The sequence below is a fragment of the Mauremys mutica genome, chromosome 6 (genome assembly GCF_020497125.1).
Source record: "Mauremys mutica isolate MM-2020 ecotype Southern chromosome 6, ASM2049712v1, whole genome shotgun sequence".
Taxonomy (NCBI): domain Eukaryota; kingdom Metazoa; phylum Chordata; order Testudines; family Geoemydidae; genus Mauremys; species Mauremys mutica.
In genome coordinates this window covers 89,500,200-89,522,179 of record NC_059077.1, presented here as the reverse complement: position 1 = coordinate 89,522,179, position 21,980 = coordinate 89,500,200, and the positions used below count along the sequence as shown (strand labels likewise).

Genomic DNA, 21,980 nt, shown 5'->3' with positions numbered 1-21,980 from the left:
ATATAAACTGCATGCTAAAATGGGAAGAAGAGGTTAACAAAGAGTAATTTGAGCAGCAATATGAATAGAAGGCACAGAAAGGCGGAAGAGCCCTAAGGCAAAGAGGAAGTGGGTTTTTTTCTGTTTCCTTTGTCTGGCTTCGGCTGAGAATTGGAAAACCAGCGGTCTTGCCATATTGCTTAAAGAAACTGTGTTTTAGATGGTGTCTGTATGAGGATTTTAACCAAGGGTTTTGCGATTTGGTTAAATCAGTGCAGCCTTCTTGTGTAGATGCTCTGATTTCGATTTGAATGCTTTGTATGAATTTATCCTAAATCTATAAGGAATTTAACTTAAACTATAGCAATATAAATCACTGTCAAACTCATTTAAAAGGGTTAGCTCCACAACTCACTGTTGCAATGCCTAATATTTTGGTGCCCTGCTGCCTAATGGAATCTACAGCCCTGAGTTAGACACTCAGCCACTCTGTTCAGTGCCTGGGGAGAATTAGGCACCTAGGAATTAGATATACAAAACCCAGCATGTTGAGCAGGGAGCTACCTACACTAGCCAATAGGAAATGCTGAGGAGAGGGCTATGAGCTACACCCTGCTCTTCAAAGGGTATTAGGGGCCTATCTCCACTTGGGATTCACAGCCATGAATCCTCTTCTGGAGCTAAGCGTGTAAGCCCGTTCTCAGAAAAAATGAAGGAAATCCTACCACTGCACTTAGAACCTTTAGCCCAGTGACTAGCATACTCACCCAGTGTGTGGGAAACCTAGCTTCGGTCCCTCTTCTGCCTGAAATGAATCCAGATCTCTTACCTCACAGGGCTATGAGATATTCTTGAGTGAATCTCTTGTGTTGAAGCCATTCCACTGTGTATTAAATAGTGGGCCAGAGAATTACTCTCTAGCCTAGTTGTTAGAAGACAAAAGTTCAAGTCCAATGATTCTTTAATTATTTATCTGCACTGGAACAGCTTCAATAGGAAAGATTGAGAGAAACCCATCCCAGAATATCCCATAACCTTGTGATTTGGGCTGTGTAACCACTCTCTGGTTCCAAGGTGGGATCAGTTGGACACCATACCAGCAACTTTGGTGCTATTTGTGGGATGCCCATTGAATACGGTACTGACAACATTAGTGTGCACAAGCTGTCTCCAAAACCATTGGCATTCTAGGCATCATGAGACTTGCTCTGCCTCTCTGTTCCTGATTCTCCAATAATTCAGGAGCATTCAGCAGCTGTGGCTTTTCTGCTGAGTCTTTGGTGCCTCCTGGACTGGTCACAGAATTCTCTCTCTCATCAGCACCATCTTTCACACTGTCTAAACTTTGAGTGCAGAATTGAAGACAGCCGCCTCCTTGGTACTGAGGGACCTGTCTGCACACGTAATATCTTTGGTACCAACTTTGATTTTGGTGCAGACCACATCTGTGGGATCAGTACCAGCACCAGCTCTGATGCAGAGGTCTGGTCTGGTGCCGAATGGGAGTGTAATGCCCCTTCCAGTACTCAGGGTGTCATCCTGGGCACCAGTGCAACCTGCCTATTGACTTTTCAATGAGTCTGGACATTTTCTTGCTCTTTCTGTCATGGCAGCTTCATTGCCACTGGACAACTTAGATTTGTCAGGCTTGGGGACATCTTTCCCCTCCATCGGCTTTGAGGGACTGCTCTTCAGTCATTGAGACATCCTGGGTATCACCACCAGTACAGAGATCAGCACTGCTCCCACAGTAGGGATAGAGTCTTTTGTCCCAGTGCTTATGGCCCATCAATGCCATATCTTTATTCTCACTGGCCTCGTTGGAACCACTGGAATGTTCCTTGATCTGCACAGCCCAAATCCTCAGCCCAGTCCTGAAGTGCTTGTCCTCAGCCTTGGGCATTCAGGCCACATTTGTGAGAGAGAATAAATTGGTGGACATTCTCCAGTCCTCTGCTTCTGGGAGAGTAACTTTCCCTATAAATGAAGCACCTTTGGAACCTACAAAGACTTCGTGGCATATCCCAGCTTCCTTACCACTCACAGCAAAACGTAATGATAAACAGCATTATGTCCCAATGTAGGGTTTTGAGAGCTTCTACTCACATCCTGCCCCAAACTTTCCTGTGGTAACAGTAACAAATGAGAGATTGTCAGAGAAGATACAAGTCCATTCCTAAGGACAAAGAATCTAAGAGGCTGAATTTGATGGAGAGAAAAATGAATTCAGCTTCGTCATTACAAATGCTTATTGCGAATCAGCAGGTTCTGTTATCTAAATATGATTTTGTAAATTGGGAGGATATGTCCAAATTTGTGGATAACTTGCTTAAATCCTTCAAGGAAAAGTTTAAGGCATTCATTGAGGAAGGCCATCTTGTGGCCAAGATGTCATTGCAATCAGCACTGAATGTGTTGGACTCATCTTCCAGAATTATGTCCTCCATTAGTACAGTCATAGCCTCATAGTTGCAGAACTCTGGCATAGCTCCTGAAGTCCAGTGGATTATAAAGGACTTACCGTTCAATGGTCAGTTTTTATTTTCTGACAAAACTGATGAGATATTACATGCATTTAAGGACTGCTGGGCCACTAGAACTTCATTGAGGGTTTACACCTCAACCATGAATGACATCTCTTTTGGAGATCAGCAACAGTACCACTCCCACAGTACTTTTGGCAGTCATCCTAGCCTGCTAGGCAGCAAGACTTCCCCAAGAAGGAACAGTAGTCACAGACGGGATGGCCTTCTAGGTCCAGTTTTAAACAGCCTGCCTGTCCTTTGGCTAAGCAGCCAGTTTGATGGGCAGATCGAGAGTAGCATTCCACCTGTGAACCTCCTGGCCATATCTCCACCTTTTGGGGACAGGCTGTCTCACTTCCACAGTGCTTGGAAAATGATAACCGCAGACAAGTGGGTCCTAAGCACTGTGGGATCAGGTTATGTCATTCAATTTCTGTCCATCTCTCCTTTCCACCATCCTACTCTGTCCCTTCTCAGGGAGCTCTCTCACAAGTCACCGCTCCTCCAGCAGGACCAGACTCTGTGGGCTTTAGGAGCTGTAGAGGATGTTCCCCTGCAACATCGAGAAAACAGATTCTACTCACAGTATTTCTTGACCCCCACAAATCAAAGGGAAGGCCTTAATCATCAAGGTCTCAACAAGTACATCAGAAATATGGGATTCCAGGTGGTTACCCTAGCTGCTGTTCTTTCTGCTTTGAATCACAATGACTGGTTCAGATCAGAACTTACCGATGTGCTCCTCAACATATTGTGAAGACATCTGGGGACAGAACAAGAAGCCTTCCCTTCATATCAGTGTCCTGGAGCTCTGAGCCATTTAAATGCATTCAGGGCTTTTTGAGCATAGATCATGGGCACAGTGGTTCATGTATTTGCCAGCCGTACCACTTCAATGTATTGTGTGAACAAGTCGGGAGGAGCCCAATTTAACCAGCTTTGTCAAGAGGCAGTAACATTTTGGCAGTACTGCATCAAAGAGAACAACATTCCCACAGCTGCTCACTTGGTGGGGGTGGGGGTCGGGGTCCTGCTGTGAATAACTTCAACAAGAATTTCTCACAGAATCATGAGTGGTTTCTGAAGAGCAGTGTGTTGAGCTCCATTTTTGGAGAGTGGGCGTTCTGGTTATTGACCTGTTAGTAACCAAAGACAACAAGAAGTACCATCAGTTTTGCTCTCGAGCAGGTCTCAGTCTAGGCTCCTTAACCAATGCCTTCTATCTGAATTGGGGATTGACACCGATGTATGCCTTCCTCCCTCCCCCCTTCCGCTCTTTCCTCAGGTTATTCTCAACTGAAGCTGGATCATGACAAACTGATTCTCATTGCACCAGCTTGACCAAGACAATGTTGGTTCTCCAGCCTTCTCAGTCTATCTGTTTGACCTCCCATATCTTCCTCTTTATCCTGATCTATTGATTCAGCACCACAGGCAGATTGGTATCCAGTTCTGAGCAGTCTGTATCTCACGGTGTGGATGCTGCATGGGTAGATAAGGAGAAATGGTGTTCAGAAGCTGTTTGACAAGTACTACTAAATAATAGAAAGCCCTCCACTAGGACTATCTATTTTGCCAAGAGGGAATGATTTTCAGTTTGGTTAGTAGCCAGGGGAATTCAACCAGTACTAGCCTGCATTCAGGACGTTTTGGAGTACCTGTTACATCTTCAGTCCTCTGGTCTGTCTTTCAGCTCAGTGAGGATCCACATAACAGCGATGTTAGCATTCCATCCTCCAATCCAAGGGAAGTCACCTTTCTCCAACTCAATGGTAGTGAGATTTCTCAGAAGATTCATTTGTCTCTTTTCACCAGTGAAAGAGGCAGTTCTTTGGTGGGATCTCTATATTGTGCTGGCTGCCCTTGTGGGATCTCTGTTTGAGCCCTTGGCAACCTGTTCTCTGTCCTTTCTATGCCACTAAGCTGTTACAGCTGTGTCTAAATCAGATGCAAATTTTGGAAAGGCAGTTTTGCCATTCTTTAAGTAGATTCTGAACCCCACCTCTTACCACTACAGCTTGTGAATCATCTGAGTGGAATCAGGGCCGCCCGGGGGCGGAGGGGCAAGTGGGGCAATTTGCCCCGGGTCCCACGGGCTCCGTGAGCCCCGGCCCGGTGGCGGGCTGGGTCTTCAGCAGCATTTCGGTGGCGGGGGGCCCTTCAGTCACTCCAGGTCTGCGGCAGCGTTTTGGCAGCAGGGGTCCCGTCAGTGCTACCGAAGACGCGGAGAGACTGAAGGGCCCACTGCCACCAAAATGCCACCGAAGACCCGGACCACTGCCGAGTGAGTACAAGTGCCGCAGCTCCCCCGCTTTGCCCCAGGCCCCCTGAATCCTCTGGGCGGCCCTGCATGGAATACATGTCTGTAACCACTCAAAGAATCAAACTGTTACCTGGTTGTACTGTAACTGTTGTTCTTTGAGATGTGAGTGCAAATGTATATTCCATGACCCACCATCCATCCCCTCTGCATCAGGGTCTCAACTCTTGACATTGTTCTGAAGGAGCTGAGGTGGGATGGGGCAGCACTGCCCTTAAATGACTATGGGAGGGACTACAGGCCCAGAGGGGCACAAGTACCTCCTCATGGGTACTGCAGAGCAAAGATCTCCACCTTCAGTGTGCTGAGTGTATTCACACCTGAGTGCAATACACATCAGCCCCCACATTTCAAAGAACAGCAGTTTACAGTACAGGCAGGTAAGTGTTTTTTTAGAATGTTTGGCAGTGTGCAGTTAAGTTATCCAGTGAATCTCCCACTGTTTCATAATCATTCATCACTGTCATCCTACCTGGCTAACACTGTATGCCTAGCTTTAATATTGTCCCCTTACGTTTTCAAAAATATAAATAGAAAAGCCAGAATAAAGTACTAGAAGATTGAAGAAGTCAATTTCTTATCCAAGAGGTCCATTTTCAGTATATTATAATGCCCATATGGTAAAATGAATATTTTGGGAAACATCTGGGCTGCAATGTTGTGATAAATTAAATGAACTGAATTTTGGGGGCATCGGGTGTAGTTCTGCTTGGGTAACAATCGGACATAGTTTTAAGGTTATTAAGATTACAGTACAGTCTCAGCTTGTTTTCCAGTGGATAACTGTTCTTATAAAAAAAAATTACCTGTCTAGTTTGACATGCTGTATTACCTTTGGCAGTTTTAGCTCAGAAGAATTTATCTGAACCTGCAACAGAGCTCTATGTATAAGGAGAAACATTGGGTCAGAACCATAACAGGGAGAAAATGAGTAGTCTCCCAAGTATTAAAGAATAATTGGCTGTTCCTATTAACTATTTTGAGCTATTTGTTGAAATGTGAAAATGAGTGGATGTGGTCACAGGATTGTGTAGTAGCATTGTGTGCTGTTTTTATTTAGTTCTGTGGCAGCAACTTTTAAGATGAGGTGTGGTGTAATGGACTTATTTAACCAACTTGTCAGAAAAATGTGTTCCTCTTTCTGATTTTTGTCTTCATACCCTCTCTCTTCCTCTCTACCAAGGTGGACATTTATGGTCTGTTTTGCTTTCTAAAGGAAAGCATTGGTTTCTATGGGGGATGGGCCAATTGGGTAGCTGGTTTTAATATTAACTTCATTAGATTTTCCTGGGCTTGAGTATTGCTTGCCTTTGGGAGAAAACACTTAGACAGGGAGAGGTGGAGAAGAACTAATGCTGGAGCATCATCTAACAGGAAACCACACTGTGCACATACAGTTTTCATAATCCACATACTGCATGCATAATCTGTTGTACAAGGTGAAGGAAACCCTAGATGAATGGTTGACCAGCTCCTTACTCTCTCCCCTCTGCTCATGGCCTCACTGTGGACAATGAAGGGTTAGTGTCTTCCAGATAGTGAGACATCTGAAACCTATCAAAATAAATGTTGCCCGTAGGCCTGTTCCTACTCCTCCCACTAATCCATACTTTCTTTGTCCAGGGCTTAATTTGTGCCAGGGCTGAGCCCTGGCACCTCTAAGCTTGACAGTTCATAGCTCTGGCTCCCCTAGGCTTGCTGCACCAATTATGAATGTAAAAAAATTGCTTGAGCCCCCGCACCTCTTTCATTACAAATTAAGCACTGCTTTTGTCAGTCTTGTGTCTGTTGGGTTGAGTTCCCCCTGCCTTTGTCAGATACCCCAGAGCTAGGTTACAGGAATCATGTTTGCTGTCCCCCACTGCCTGGTGCTTTTTACTGCACCTCCACCTTGCAGAGGGTTTAGGGTAAGTAAGTGAGTAGTGCCATCCCCATTCTAGGTAAGGGGAAGAGAAGCGTGGAATGAAAAACCTATTTCACAGACCCTGGCTTTTATTTCTGAATGTTCAGTTCTTCTCCATCAGCACACAAATCTTAACATTTGCATGCACAAATCAATTTGGGCAAATAGTGTTTACACACCCAAACTCCATCTGCACATGCAGGGGTCAAAATAAATTTGTCTCTTTACCTCACCTGCAGGCCCTGGCTCTTTTGGTTGCTTTTAGGATGTTACTATACTTTATTATAAACTTATAACTGCTAATAAGAGTGTCATTCGTTTAAAATGTGAAAAACAAAATCAGTTTACTTATCCCTCTGAATAAATTTGACAAGTGATAAATCCTCAACACTGGGAGTTGAAAAGTTCCATCCCAAAAAGAAAACAAGAGGTTCACTTGGTGTAGAGCTTTCCAGGAGTGGTTTTGAAATGGACATTCTAACTACATTTTTTCATATGGCTCTTATAAAGAGAGAGAAAAGAATTGTCAGTTTTAAATCTGTAGTGCTGTTTCCTTCAGTGCAAAAATTTTGGTTTGCACCAACCCAGACCGTTCTCTGATCCTTCTCCCTCTCTTCTTGTCATTCACAATCCCTGTGGGCCAGCACTCAGCTTCAGCTCCTAACTCCAGCTAATCGACTGCTCCACCTGCCACTCAGGCTAGGTCTACACTTGGGGTGGAGTGGCGGTGTTTGACCTGAGGCCTGGTCCACACTAAAAAGGGGGTTCAAATTAGGGTACGCAAATTCAGCTACGGGAATAGCGTAGCTGAATTCGAAGTACCCTAATTCGAACTACTCACCCATCCGGACGTGGCGGGGTCGAACTCCGCGGCTCCCCCGTCGACTCCACCACCGCCGTTTGCAGTGGTGGAGTACCGGAGTCAACCGCAGCGCTTCCGGAGTTCGAACTATCGCGTCTAGATCAGACGCGATAGTTCGAACTCCAAGAAGTCGAACTCACCGCGTCGACCCGCGCAGTGAGTATGGACCTGTCCTAAGATACGCAACTTCAGCTACGCGAATAAGCGTATCTTAGGTCGATTTACCTGGGCGTGAGTACGGCAGCGAGTTGACCGCTGCCGCTCCCCCATTGACTCTGCTTCCGCCTCTCGCCGCGGTGGAGTTATGGACTCGACGGCAGAGCGATCGGTGATCGATTTATTGCATCTAGTCGCGTCTACACTAGACGCAATAAATCAATCCCCGATAGATCGATCACTACCCACCGGATCGGTGGGTAGTGTAGACGTACCCTCAGTTTCTCAGTTTCCCCCTTCTCTGATTCCCAGTGCTTGTGATTCAGGATTGCAGCTTAGATAGGTGGAGAGTTTGGGAGTACCTCCATTTACCAGGACTGCAAAGCTGTTTTTATGATATATGAGCTTTTTCTTATTCCATGGTTCAGAGAGCTCCTCAGCTATAGTTAACAGGCTGAACTTGGATAAATTTCAGTATTTAAGTAATAACTACTTCAATAGGCCTTCCATTGTACACGTGGCTGACACTTCCCTAGAACTCAAATTCAGAATTTTTATTATTTGTTCTCTTTCAGCTATTCATCTTTACTGGTAGTTCATATCTTTTTTTAAAACAATATTTTCAAGAGGTTGAAAAATGTTTTAGGTTGTTAAGGCAGAATGAAGGTGATGTTTGGCTTTTCAATATTATTAATGTCATTGAACAAGTCAAGACTAGGTGTTACTGTAATGCATGTACACGGGGGTGGGGCAGTGAAGGGGGGGAGGGTCAGTTTTCTGCCTTATCCACACATACATCTTTCTTTAGTGTATTTAGTAACAGTCAAGCATATGCACTGAGAGGATAAACCTGTGACTTCCTGAGAATACTTTCCATTTCAGCTATTGCTCTCTTCATTAACTGGCTTCTGAGATTCCTTCCCTGATTCCCAACCTCTGCATATTTACCTACCAGATTTGGAGAAAGGCAGTATTAACCTGTGGCTGGCATTGTGAATAGACGTTAGTATGTTTACTTCAAATGATATCCTTATGCTCTTCTAGGCTTCACAGTGCAATAACTCCTTGAAGGAGTGGGTGGTATTTTATAAAAGTGATTTATTTTTTAAATAACACATGGACTAATAACTGGCCAGCTAATTCCAGTTTCTAGCCTAGAACTGTTTTTATGGCTGAGTTCTGTAAACCTGTTTTGTGAGAGGATTATAGAATGGAAATACTAACATAAATTATACCATTCATGCACCTGTAATTTCTTTTGTCACTTCCCTTACTTCACCTATTATAAATACTTAATGGTGCCCTTTGGCCTGCTATGCTTCAAACCAAATGCAGTCTTCATAATTTTCTACTTTCAGCCATCCATTCTTGCAGGGAATGCATTCTCCAACCTTTCTATTTGTGGGAAGAGGTTTAGCTGTTAGCAGAGCTTAATTGGAAATAAATGCAATTCTTTAAGCTGGACAACAGCCAGTTGCAGTGTATAATGCAAAAATAACAGGAGTACTTGTGGCACCTTAGAGGTACCACAGTAATAAAGAGACACTATCAAATGCTATTTAAATATCAGTTTGGGGTTTTTTAAGCTGCTCTCCATTGTTTGCAGTATCATCACCTTCTCTTTTCATCGCTTGGTACACACTGTTCCTATTCTTTGGGCCATTTATTTTAGGGTTTGGTTGTAGTTGGGTTTTCTGGGGGTCAGGGGGGTTGGTTTGTTTGTTTGTTTTTTGCTCTGCCATATTCCTCTTTTTGAAATTGAAGGCAGCATGCCTTTTTCCCCCCTACCTTGTTTTGGAACCAACACCTATGATGTTTGCCTGCTTGTTCAAATGTCCTAAAAGCTAGACAGTCAAAAGGGCAGGTTAAGTGAGGGTTGGAAGGAATAGAAAACCTACAGGTGAGGAGCAGTTGTGTGATTCGCAGCCTCCTTACTCAGGTGTTTGTCTAAGATGATTTGGTAAGGACTAGGAGAAATTAAATCTGTGATAAATTCCCTTTTCTCTTATTATACACCTTCTTATGGTCAGTATCTAGGACGTCTCAAAGCAAAACTTACCCCAGACTTAACACAGCAGGCCCTGAGAGGCACTTTGGAGGGTGGTAAAACAATTCACTTGAGTGCAGCATACAGAGCCTTCTTCACAAAGGTATCTTGAGAGATTTGCACAGTAAACAGGGAGACTGAGCTTGCTACCATACAAATGTCCAGTGGGGATGTTCATCTCCTTTCTGCCCATGATGTCACTGTTGCTCTGGTAGTATGGGCTGGGGCCCTGATGGCTAAGGGAATGGTTTAATCTTTAAGCCTCACTAATGCACTCCTTTACCCACCTAGCAATATAGGTGTATCCTCCCTTTTGGGTTCCTGTTGAGGCATAAGAAATTATCAGGACCTATAGGATTTTTTGAGATAGATGTACAAAACCCTTCTCACATCTAGAATGTAGAGTAACAATTCGTTATTACCAAGAGAAGGAATACAGGGACAGAACCATCCCACCATCTCCTGTTTCAAGGTCCTGGTGACATCATTTTGATGTTTTGTTTTTGTTGTTTATTTTAGCTGTTGCTACATAACAAAACACACAAAGTGTTTAGTGGAAGTCATAGGCAAATGTTAGCATGAATTCTTTGATTTAGAAAAACCTGGAAAAATTTCAACACAGTAAATCCTGTTTTGTACTTTAGCTTCTGTTATGGGTGTCTATAAATTATTTTACATTATCCAAGCCTAGTCATGGCACTTAAGCCGGAACTAACCAGAGCAGGCAGCAACCTAACTACCCAAGATAATCCAAGAGTCTTTTCTTCGGTTAATGGATTTGGGGTGAAAAAGCTGGGATCCAGCCTCAGATGAATTACAAAACAACTAGGTATCAGTTGCTTTAGCTTACTTGCTTTTCCCTTTCTGTGCCTCTTTAACCACCCCATTCTCCCTAAAATGAGCTGCTGTTTTCATCTTCAATGTTGGTTTAACTACATAGACAATAGGGAGCAGTGCTAAGGAAGAGAAGTGACACCAGAGAATACACAGGTTATCATAATTTCCATGTCTCATTACGTGCACCCTCACTAAGTTAACTGTGCAACCAATACCCAATAAATCCCAGTTGTGTTATAGGGGCTGTATAAATATACAGATTTTAGACACTTGGACAAGAGTGCTGTCAAGTTTTGCCTAATGCCTTCACAGGGATTGAGTTGCAACTAGCACAACCTCTATAAAGCTATCTGTTGAGCATGCGTGTCCATTGAGTTCTGGGTTTTCTGACCATTACCAACTTATCAGAAACCCTGTTTTTTCAAAGGGAACTGCATGTCTCCCAAATCCTCTAGGTAAGTAAGGCTATACTGTAACAGACTGCAGTATTTGTCATCTAAAATAGTTTCCCATTTGGAGTAATCTGAACTTTAAAATTGTTAGAAAAATATTGGCAGATACTCAACAATACAGTTATGGATCATGTAAGCAACTGACATTTTCAGGTATGTGTTCTCAATGTTTGTGCTACTCAGACCCACTAAGCCCCATGTTCTTCACTGTGGATGCAGGATTTAATATCTCTAATTATTATTCCCTTTGGATATAAATGGCTTCCAGTTGCCATGAACTGTATCATCTCAGAAGTGAATCAATGGCAACTGCCTTCACTGTACGTTCTGCCAAACCAAAATAAGAGTAGCAGGACTGAGAATTTGAACATCTTAATTACAGTGATGAGTGATGTGAGTAGTGCACAAATACTCCCCTCTGGCTTTATGCATAATAAAATTCTAATAATGTTATTGGTCCCCTGACAGAGTATTAAAAAACAGATCTCTTATCCAGTGGAGCTTGCTAAAGATGTAATAGGAGGCTAGAAGTGCTCTGGGTAATTTTGAAGCCTTTGAATATAAGCCCCCATATATATTGTACAGTTGTATTTTGAATATATGAAGCCAGTCTGGGTCCAGTTGGCATAAACAGAAATGAACTGTGAGGTAGCTTTTGTTTTTCTTTGTGGTGTTCTTGCTTTAAGAATTTGTATATCTCTTCCTTCCCATCACAGCCACACACACAGAATATTATTATTTCTTAAAATTGGCATTGTTACAGAAATGTCATATTTGAGTTGTCCTGTGCTTGTGTGTGCACGTGAGAGTCAAATTTCAGCTTGTATAACTGCACTGAAGTCAGTGGAGTTAAGTTTGAGCAAATTTGTTTCTGCTGTTTTTTGAAGGACTGTGAAGTAAGAAAGGTACGTTCCCAACCCCCATCCCCCTTTTTTAACACTACGATGGCAAATTACAGTTCAAGTTGGAAACTCTGCATGGACATAGTTGTCACTGAAGACTAGTGCCTTTATTTGATTGGGAACAGATTGAAGGGAACAACTAAAAATATTTATAGGTTATTGTGAAATCACTTCTGAACACGCTTTATGGGAATCTATGATAAATATGTTAGGCCTCCAGTCCCACAGTGGGACCTAAACCTGGTGTTGGCTCATCTCACAGGGCCCCCATTTGAGCCGGTAGCCACGTGCTCCTGGTTAGATCTCTTGTGGAAGGTGGCCTTCCTGGTTGTGATCACGTCGGCTAGGCGGGTATCAGAACTCAGGGCCCTAACCTCCGAGCCCCAGTACACGGTCTTTCATATGTGTTGGATGTGCGACGTGCTCTGGCTTTTTACTTGGAGCGGACTAAGCCGTTCAGAAAATCCTCGCAACTGTTCATCGCCTCAGCCGAGCACGTGAAAGGTCGGCCGATCTCCACTCAGCGGCTCTCCAACTGGATCACCTCGTGCAGCCGTACCTGTTATGACCTGGTGGGAATCCCCCTGCCACCAATTGTGAGGGCGCACTCGACTAGGGCACAGGTCTCGTCGGCTGCCTTTTTGGCCTATATCCCCATTCAGGACATTTGTAGGGCTGCCATGTGGTCTTCAGTTCACACGTTCACCTAGTATTATGCAATTGTCTCTCAGACCAGGGAGGACGCCGGGTTTGGCATGGCCATTCTCCGTCCTGAGAGTTCATGAACTCCTTCCTACCTCCAACAGATATAGTTCGGAATCACCTATTGTGGAATACACATGAGCAATCACTCGAAGAAGAAAAGACAGTTACCTTTTTCCGTAACTGGTGTTCTTGGAGATATATTGCTCATGTCTATTCTACATCCCACCCTCCTTCCCCTCTGTCAGAATTGTCTGGCAAGAGGAACTTAGGGTGGGGGGAGCATGCAGCGCCCCTTATACCGTGCCATGGAGGTGCCACTCCAGGGGTCGCTAGGGCGCTCCCCTACGGGTACTGCTAGAGGAAAAACTTCCGGCACCGGTGCATGTGGCGAGCATGCACACCTATTGTGGAATAGACATGAGCAACACATCTCGAAGAACACCAGTTATGGAAAAGGTAACTGTCTTTTTTCACTCTGTTGAAGCTTGGCAGGACTCTGAACAGCAGCACAGGCATTGCTGCTGTCTGTCTGCAGATGTGGAACGATTGCAGTGCACTGGTTTCTGCTCTTTTCACATTTGAAATGTTTTTTCTTTGCAACCATAAGGGCTAGAAGATTTATTTATTTATTTATTTTGAATTGAAAGTGTTCTCTAAAGTGGATGACACTCACCAAGGGAAGCTTTCTTCTTGCTATGGGCAAGTGGATTTTTCATGCAATGGGCCATTAGGCAAACCTTTTTCACTTAGGCCTCATTCTCTTTGCCACTTGTTACTTATATACCTTTGAAAGGCTGATCCTTGAGCTAATCTATCTTTTGATGAAGGATTATATGTGTAAGATGTTTAGTTTTTAGTGTTACAGAGAGAGTATTTTTTTTAAAAAAAAAGTGTGTGTGAGAGGGGGAATTCTGCATTGTTGTACCAGTTAACTCTTAGTAGGACAACTGTAACAGCTGAGATACTCCATATTTACACTGGTATTAATGAGAAAATAATTTTTCCATCATGTCTGTTAAAACTTTTGAAAATGAGGACCTCATGGCCCAGGACAGGTGTTATCAGGCTGGAACACTCTCCTGTTCCAGCAATGACCCTGCCTGAATGAAGACTGACAGTTTTGCTGAATTATGTGGAAACGTGATATAGGTGAATGGAAAATAGGCTATCCCTATCATTGCTATTTATAACTATTATTATTTTATTAATACATCTCTACAGTTTTCTTTTTACCAGCTATCTAAAACAAGAGTTAAACCGTGATCTTCACAAATGAAAAATGAATGCTCCAACTCACTGCCACACTAACTGCCTTGAGTGGTTAAGAGTTGGTCACATCTGTTACTAGCTTATGTAACTTGCATGTGTGCCTGAAGTGGCGATCCATTACGGGAAGTCTGTATAAAATCTCGCAAATGTGTTGTCACCAAGAAGTAACTACAGCTTCAGAGCAATTTTTCTCCCTTTTTTCTTACATTGCTTTGCCAATGGCAAAGGTTGGTGAGTTCTATGTATTAACAAACAAAAAATATGAGAATCTGAAACTCTGCCCTGGGCTGTTATTTTACATTTTAATGATGAGCTTGTTATTGACATTGACTGTCCTTGAAGAAAAACAGGCCCATGTTACAGACAAATTAACTTTTGGAGGGGTTTGCTAAGGATATTAGTTGTTTTGTTTCTTCTGCTTTTGTCAGATTGTATCAGGATGTTTTGTTCACTTAGTGATGGGACAGAAACTGTGTGTTAGCATGTTAGAGAAGGAGAAGATTCATAGAAAATAGGGATGGACTCTTACCAAGGCTTGCTACAGTGCACATCCATTGTATAAAGTGGTGGGCTCCTGTGATTGATGATGTGCCTGTGCGGTTCAGGCAGAAGTGAGTGCAGGGCTGTAGCTGGCAGTTTCATAGTGCTTCCTTCTCTCAGCAGAGGGTTGTTAAGCAGATTTATCAAGACTGATCTGAAAGTTGGAAGGTAGGGTCTCTACACACTGCCCATGGTTTCTGCTTGTGCTGGGGACTCTTTCTATGTTTGGTACCTGGTAAACATTTTAGCACTGCCGCTTTTTATTTTAAAAAAATTTAAATATTTGCTAGTGCTTTTAGCACACCAGTTTTAGCAGGACTCAGCTTAGGGAGAGAAGAAATTTTTGTATTTAAACTGAAAGACTTCATGCATGTCGCTTAAGGAGTTTCCTTGAATTACGTGTTTTTGAGTGAATTATAGCTGTTTTGTAATGTGAACAGCCAATCAGAATCAGCCATGCTGGATTCTGAAGTTTTTAAATATACAATACAAACCACTTTGTCTGTTCTTCTGACCAAGATTGTGGTCCAAATATTCAAATGACAACAATGGAAATTAATAGAAATTGTACTTCCTGATTCGGTAATAGATGAAAGCACACTGTTTATTGGCAAAGTCAAAGTCTGCAAGGAAATAATTAAAACATATTTCACAAAAATGCATAGTCTGTTTCTCTGGACTAATGCATGGAGTTTATAAAATACAGAGGAGCACTCTTACCATGAAGTATTATTTTTATAAAGACAGCTTCTCTGTAAGCAGAGCTACACTTGAAAGGGAACTGTAATTATCACATTGTGCTGCATGTTGAGGTCTTCCAGGGTACAATGCAAGCATTCAGGACTCCTCATTCTGCCAACTATGAATAGAATGTCATTATTGTCCTGTTCTGTCACAATGTGTGAAATTCTTCAAAGAAATATGAGCAGTTTCAACTTTTTTGTTTTCCTTTCTGGTTTCCTCAACTTCAAATATCTGAAATGATGAGGAGTTTGATAGGTCAATACCTTACTATTTCTAGCTTTCATGTCAGTGAAGGGAGATTGCCTGTTCCTTTTGACCCCGTACTGCCAAGAGAAATAAACTGGCACAATATATGCATACAAATAGGACCGAATTCTTCCTTGATGTAACTCTGCAAACATAAACATACAAACACCTCTCCAATCAATTTAAAAAATGAAGGGAGGTTACTCTCCTGCCAAGGTAAATGGAAATAAAACAACCAGTGAGCAGAAAGACTTTTTTTTTTTTAAGCCAAAGTTTATTCTCAAACTGTGGGTCGGGACCTCAAAGTGGGGTCACCAGGGCTGGCATTAGACTTGGTGGGACCCAGGGCTGAAGCCAAAGCCTGAGCCCCATTGCCTGGGACTCAAGACCAAGCCCCACCACACAGGGCCAAAGTCAAAGCCCGAGGGCTTCAGCCCTGGGCAGCAGGGCTCAGGTTAGAGTCCACCACACCCGGAGGTGAAGCCATTAGGCTTCAGCTTTGGCCCCCCACCAGGGGTGGGTGGGCTTGGGCGGGCTCAGGCTTTGATCCCCTCCCATGGGGTCATGTAGTAATGTTTGTTGTCAGAAGGGGATTGTGGTTCAGTGAAGTCTGAGAACCGCTTCTCTAATGATCTGTGATCTATATCTGCATGCGTGTCCACATGGACAAAAATGGGTGGCCTAGTGCAGTAGTAGTGAACTATCACTCCTCTTTCTGTCACAGTCGATTCTGTTAATGTATGCAGGTCCCTCTTCCTCTTCAGCATGTATCCTGCTAGTTGCTAGGCAACCAGGAGTGATTTACTGCGGGCAGGCTTTTTATGTGGAAGCCTTCGTGGTTATTATTTTTAATTATAAAAGTGGGGGGATATGGATTAAAACAGGAGTCTCGCATTCGTAATTAACAATTTTCTTCCAGTTTACCCACAGCACAGACATTTGAGACTTCTCTAGAAAAGAAGTGTTTTGTGATATATTCTAACCCTGTCCATTTATGGTATGGATATACACGCACAAAGGGAATAGGAGATGGAATCCTTCTATGAGAGGAGGTTCAGTAAAAAACGGTAAAACTCTGTGCTCTCATTGATCTAGGTAGACTAAGTCAGATGTTAGTCTTTTGTATCTGCTGCATATTCCAATCTTAATGCTTTTTCCTATTCACAACTTTAAATAATTGCCAGTAATTAGTTGTGCCAAATTGCAAAGGAATTCATTGTTTGTGTTGCATTTCTAGCTTGATAAATAGAGTCTATGACCAAAGCCATTGATAAAATTCTACCCCAGCTTGTTTTTCAAAATACTGGATTTTAGTGTATTACTATTTAGCTTCATAATTAGAGAATATTAGGCTGTCTGTGTATATACACCTCTACCCCGATATAACACGAATTCGGATATAACGCGGTAAAGCAGTGCTCCAGGGTGGCGGGGCTGCACACTCCGGTGGATCAAAGCAAGTTTGATATAACGCGGTAAGATTTTTTGGCTCCCGAGGACAGCATTATATCTGGGTAGAGGTGTACTTGTGTAGCCATGACACACAAAAGCTATGCAGGCATGGAAGGGCTTTTCTTATATACAGTAGCAAGAGAGAGAAGTGTGAGTGGTTTACAGTGGGAACAGAACACAGATTATTCAGTAGTTTTTTGCTTTATATTTAAAGGATATCACTACTAATTGTTTTTAATTGCTGTCAGAATCTGAAGTGCAGTTGGGGCCAATCCACAATGAAAACAGCTTGATGTTTCACTTTGAACTCGGGACTGCATTGCCTCTGCTCAAAGACTTTTTTTCTATTGAAGTACAAGCTTCTAAAGTTTCAAACATAGCAGTGAGACTCACTCCTTCTGAGGAGCTAATCAGTTTTGAGGAGTGGTAGGAATTGTGAATTTGGATTGCAATACCTTTTAAATGACAGAACAGCAGGTATGCTTTGCTAGCAGTAATAGCTGTTTGGGTTTTTTCAGCACTTTAAAAGGCTGTGTTTCACTGTATGATGTAATTGTGTGGCTGTGGTGAACTACAGCATCTGATGCTAACGCTACTAACTTTTTTATCACTGTTTTGCAACAAGGAATCTGCTCCCCCCCTCCCCATATGTATTGTGTAAGTAATTAAGTGAAAAGGCTAGATTTTAAAACAAGAATATAACAAGTATGTCTGTAAAATGGCACACATCTGTTAGCTTGTGAAAACGCATACTTGTTTACACAAAATAAGTAATTTTGTACATATAACTGCAGGTTTTTGTTTGCTTTTTATCTGGTGTACATGCCATTTTGCAAGCAACTTGTTGCATCCTCTGAAAATTAGCCTACTGTGTAGTATATATATATATTTTACACACACACACATATAGATATATATATATACACACATGCACGCACACACACATGCACGCACACACATGCCAGTATTAAGGCTGCCTGTGCAACTTTAATTCAGCCCTCTTTTGCATATGCATTATTATAGTCTTTGATTATGTAATCATATACTATTTTTTTTCTTCCGCACCAGATGGATAATGCTCAATTAATGAGCTAGCTATTCAGTATTTTGTTTTTATCCTCATTGTTTAATGTCTGGCCTTAGGCCTTATTTACTGCACTCTATTCAAACCCTGCTTTGAAGACAGAATTCTTAATTTCTTCATGAGCTTTTCTATGCTGCTCATCACTGTAGTATCTTAGTGCTTCACAAACATAATGGATTTTCACAACACTTCTGTGAGACGAGTGGCATTATCCCATTTTACATACGGGGAACTTTTGGCACAGATTAATTAAGGTCAAAAGTATGTACTAATTTGGGGTGCTCAATTTGAGACACTAGGACAGGGGTAGTCAGTAGGCGGACCGCAGGCCAAATCTGGACTGCCAGATGCTTTTGAATGGGCCTTAAAATCTTTTTATTTACTTATTATCATTTTTGCTATTTTTTTTTCTGGAGTCTGGACTTTGACTATACCTTGACCAAGAAATTTGGACCTTAACAAAAAATAATTGACTATCCCTGCACTAGGTCATGATTTTTCATGATTTAGCATTATACAGCATTTTATATGTTCAAAGATTACTAATTTCATTTGCAGCTTTGAGTGCTTTGCACTTTGTAAATTAAACACCAGGATTTTAAGTCAAGCACTCAAAAAATGAGGAATACACTTTTTGTGGCCACTTGTAAAGATTTCTTAGTTTGCGTGTGTGTACTCTATGTGTATAAAAACAAACTGGAAACAATATAAATTCTATCATGTGGTATCATAATGACACCTCCGTGGGTCATCACCAGGGCTGGAACCTTTAGGTCCTCCACATAGACCTTTACCACTTGAGCTAATGGAGTAACTGACAGCAATAGTAATTTGTCATTCTCTGTTTGGACCAGCTCCAGAGGGAATGAGTCACTTTGACTGTGGAGTTCACAAATACTTGCTCACAGCAGATGACTGGTGAGACTCAGGAATCTTGGGTTCCATTCTAGGCTCTGGAGGAGAGTGTGCTCTCGGGCAGTGCTTCTCAAGCTATCTGATGTGGGGGACCGGCAATTTTTTTTTCCAGTGTGCCAGGACCGGTGCCATATTATTATCCTATTCGATGCTCTTATGAGGAAACTTGCCACGGACCAGCAGCTGATGGCTCGCGGACCGGCACCGGTCCACAGACCACCGCTTTGAGAAGCACTGCTCTAGGGGGCACAGACTCTTCTGCCCATTCTCCCTCAAGCTTTGACCCCTTTTGCTCTGTCTTGTCCAACCTGTCTCAGTCTCCTTGCCCACCCAGTATTAGTTCCTCCTCCAAGCACCTTGTCCAATCTCTTTCCCCTTCCCCACGCTGGCTCCCAATGTCCCTCCCTGCGCTCCTCATCAAATCTGTCTCTCCCATTCCCCCTCCCTCTTCCTGGCTCCTTGTCCCAGTCTCTTTGCCTTAGCCATTTCCAGCTCTTTGTCCAATGTCAGTGTGTCATCCTCCCGGTCATCAAGTTCCCAGGCCCAGTCTCCTTGCCGAGCCAGCCTGCCTTCCATGCCAGCTCCAATCTCCTTGCCCAGCTAGTGTCAGTTTCCCCACACCCCAAACTCCCAGTTGCAGTTTCCATTCCCCCACCACCATCACCACCAATTCACTTCCCAGTCTCTCAAGACTCCTTGTCCCAATATACTCCTTTCTCTCCCCTCTGGTCCAGCTTTTGTCCCCTCTGCATTTGAATCAGACAGCTGCCTCCTCTGTGCTGCCTGGGTGCCTGCAGGAAGGTCATTGAGAGAACAAAAGGGACAGCCTCCCTGCTCTCAGTTCCAGCACCCAGCCTGGAACAGCCATTACAGGGAATGTCCTTCTGCACCCTCATACCGCTGGGCTGGAGCATGTTCCTTCACTCTCTGGGGATGGTGCATGCATTATCTGGTCAGTACTAGGAGCTGTGAGCTCCCATCCTGAGTATCACAGTGAGACTAGTACCCTTTAGCATGCAACTGTTGGGAGTGTTATTCTTCCAAAGTCAAAACAAGACTTTGGAATAGAATTATCTGTCTGTCCATTTTAAGATTTTCTGTAGTGCCTGTCGCAGTATCTAAGTGCTTCTGAGGTAAATTAGGTCTGCTTGGTAAAGTTCCTAGTAGACTTGGTGGAGTCTTGGTCTCTTTTCTCTTCCATGGTATAAGAAGCAGTGCTTGGAATATCTCTTATTTTTTTCTTGCTATCAAAATGAGCATATAAAAGAGGAGGGGTGTCACAGTGCAACAACACAAGAGTAGTAGGTGTGAGGAAAGCAAACTGTGATTAAGAAATCTGGGACCATGTGGTAAAAGTAAGCAGAGGTGAGAAACTTTTTGCTCCTCATCATTCCTGTAGAACATGAGGTCCCTAGCCAACAGATTCTATCCTCTAACCCCCAAAAACACAGATATCCTAGTTGTTCATATATCTGTATTGGTTACAGGGCATCACAGGAGGAGAGTGTCCTGATATTTCCCTCTTCCCCCCCTCCCCCAGCTATCCTCCTCCCTGGGTCACTTCCCCCAGGTCCATGACAGAATGACTTGCAGTGGACTTGTTTGACGGATATAGCTACAGGTTTAGCAGAAGACTGTCCTATGGAGACTAGCTGCTCCACTCTGACCTCACTATCAGATAACTACAGAAGCGCTACTAGATAGTAGTGATGACTTGCAGCTTTGCTGCTCAAGTTTCTGGCTTTCTGGAAAATAGGAGTGAGGGTGGGTGATGCTGGGAGATAGTGTTGATTTGCGTGGGTGGCGAATGAAGGGTGTGTGCTATGGCAAAGGGCAGGGGCGGCTCTACCTTTTTGGCCGCCCCAAGCAGTCATGCGCGGGAGGCGCCACGGAGCCGCAGGAGCAGCGGACCTCCCGCGGGCATGACTGCGGAGGGTCCGCTGGTCGCGCGGCTCAGCTGGACCTCCCGCAGCTGCGGACGGTTCGCGGGTCCGGCGGCTCCGCTTGAGCTGCCGCAGTCATGCCTGCGGGAGGTCCACTGGAGCCGCGGGACGAGCGCCCCCTCCGCAGTCATGCCTGCGGCACGTCCGGGGGCTCCGGTGGACCTCCAGCAGGCATGACTGCGGCAGGTCCGCCGGCCCAGCCTGCCGCCCCCCCGGGAAAGGGCCGCCCCACGCGCGTGTTTGCCGCGCTGGGGTCTGGAGCCGGCCCTGGCAAAGGGCTACATGTGTTTAGGATATTTTATGTTGCATGGGTGAGGCATTTGAGCCAAATAATAATCTACCATCTGTGCAGTCTCCCTCGTACAGCAAATTCAATTGTTTAATTAGCTGTAGAGTAAGCGTGTTGATTGGTTGAGTTACCTCTAATATCACAATGGGCAGGGACTCTTGTAATTGTAAAGTCACAATGGCTGAGAACTTAAAAATTGGACAGTAACAAATCACAAATCCGTGATGATTGAACTGGGTGATTATTCTGAACAATTATCCTTGATCCTTTGAAAGAAAAGTAAGCGTGCTTATTTTTTATGGTTGGTGATCGCTATTGTGTACATTTTCTTTCACTACAAAGCTACAGTAATTGTCTGCATTGTGTATTTGTTTTTCTCAACAGTTCAGGACGGCAGCTAAGTGAAGTCTTCATTCAGCTCCCATCTAGAAAAGAATTACCAGAATATTATGAGTTAATTAGGAAACCAGTGGACTTCAAAAAAATAAAGGTAGACATCTTAATTGGGAGTGGGCGTTTCTTCATACCTTTTCTTTCTGGACGTAGAAATATTGGGGCTGTCCATTTAATCAACACCAAATTGTGATCTTTTTGGACATTACAAATTGGCATGTGTTCTGAGGCCTAGATTTTAAACATGGAATTGCCAGCTAATACAGTAGCCAAAACCTTGTGGCCAAAGGTAGCTCTGCAACACCCTTCCTCAGTTCCCCCCTCTTCCTTGGGCACCAAAGATCCACCTCACCCTTGTTTCAGGGGCCAGTTGAGGTGCCTGTGTTCTCCACCGTACATGAGGCACCAGGGCTTCTC

The 21,980-nt window shown here is 43.6% G+C and overlaps 1 protein-coding gene across 5 annotated transcripts in view; it reads left to right on the top strand.

The window, feature by feature from the left end:
- Positions 1–21,980, top strand: part of SMARCA2 (SWI/SNF related, matrix associated, actin dependent regulator of chromatin, subfamily a, member 2) — a 174,398-nt gene that overhangs the window by 142,674 nt on the left and 9,744 nt on the right. For all 5 annotated transcript variants that reach the window (XM_045020794.1, XM_045020795.1, XM_045020793.1 and 2 more), the window contains one exon: positions 21,555–21,660. In XM_045020794.1, coding sequence (XP_044876729.1) covers positions 21,555–21,660 — 106 coding nt within the window. The remainder of the gene's footprint in view (positions 1–21,554; positions 21,661–21,980) is intronic.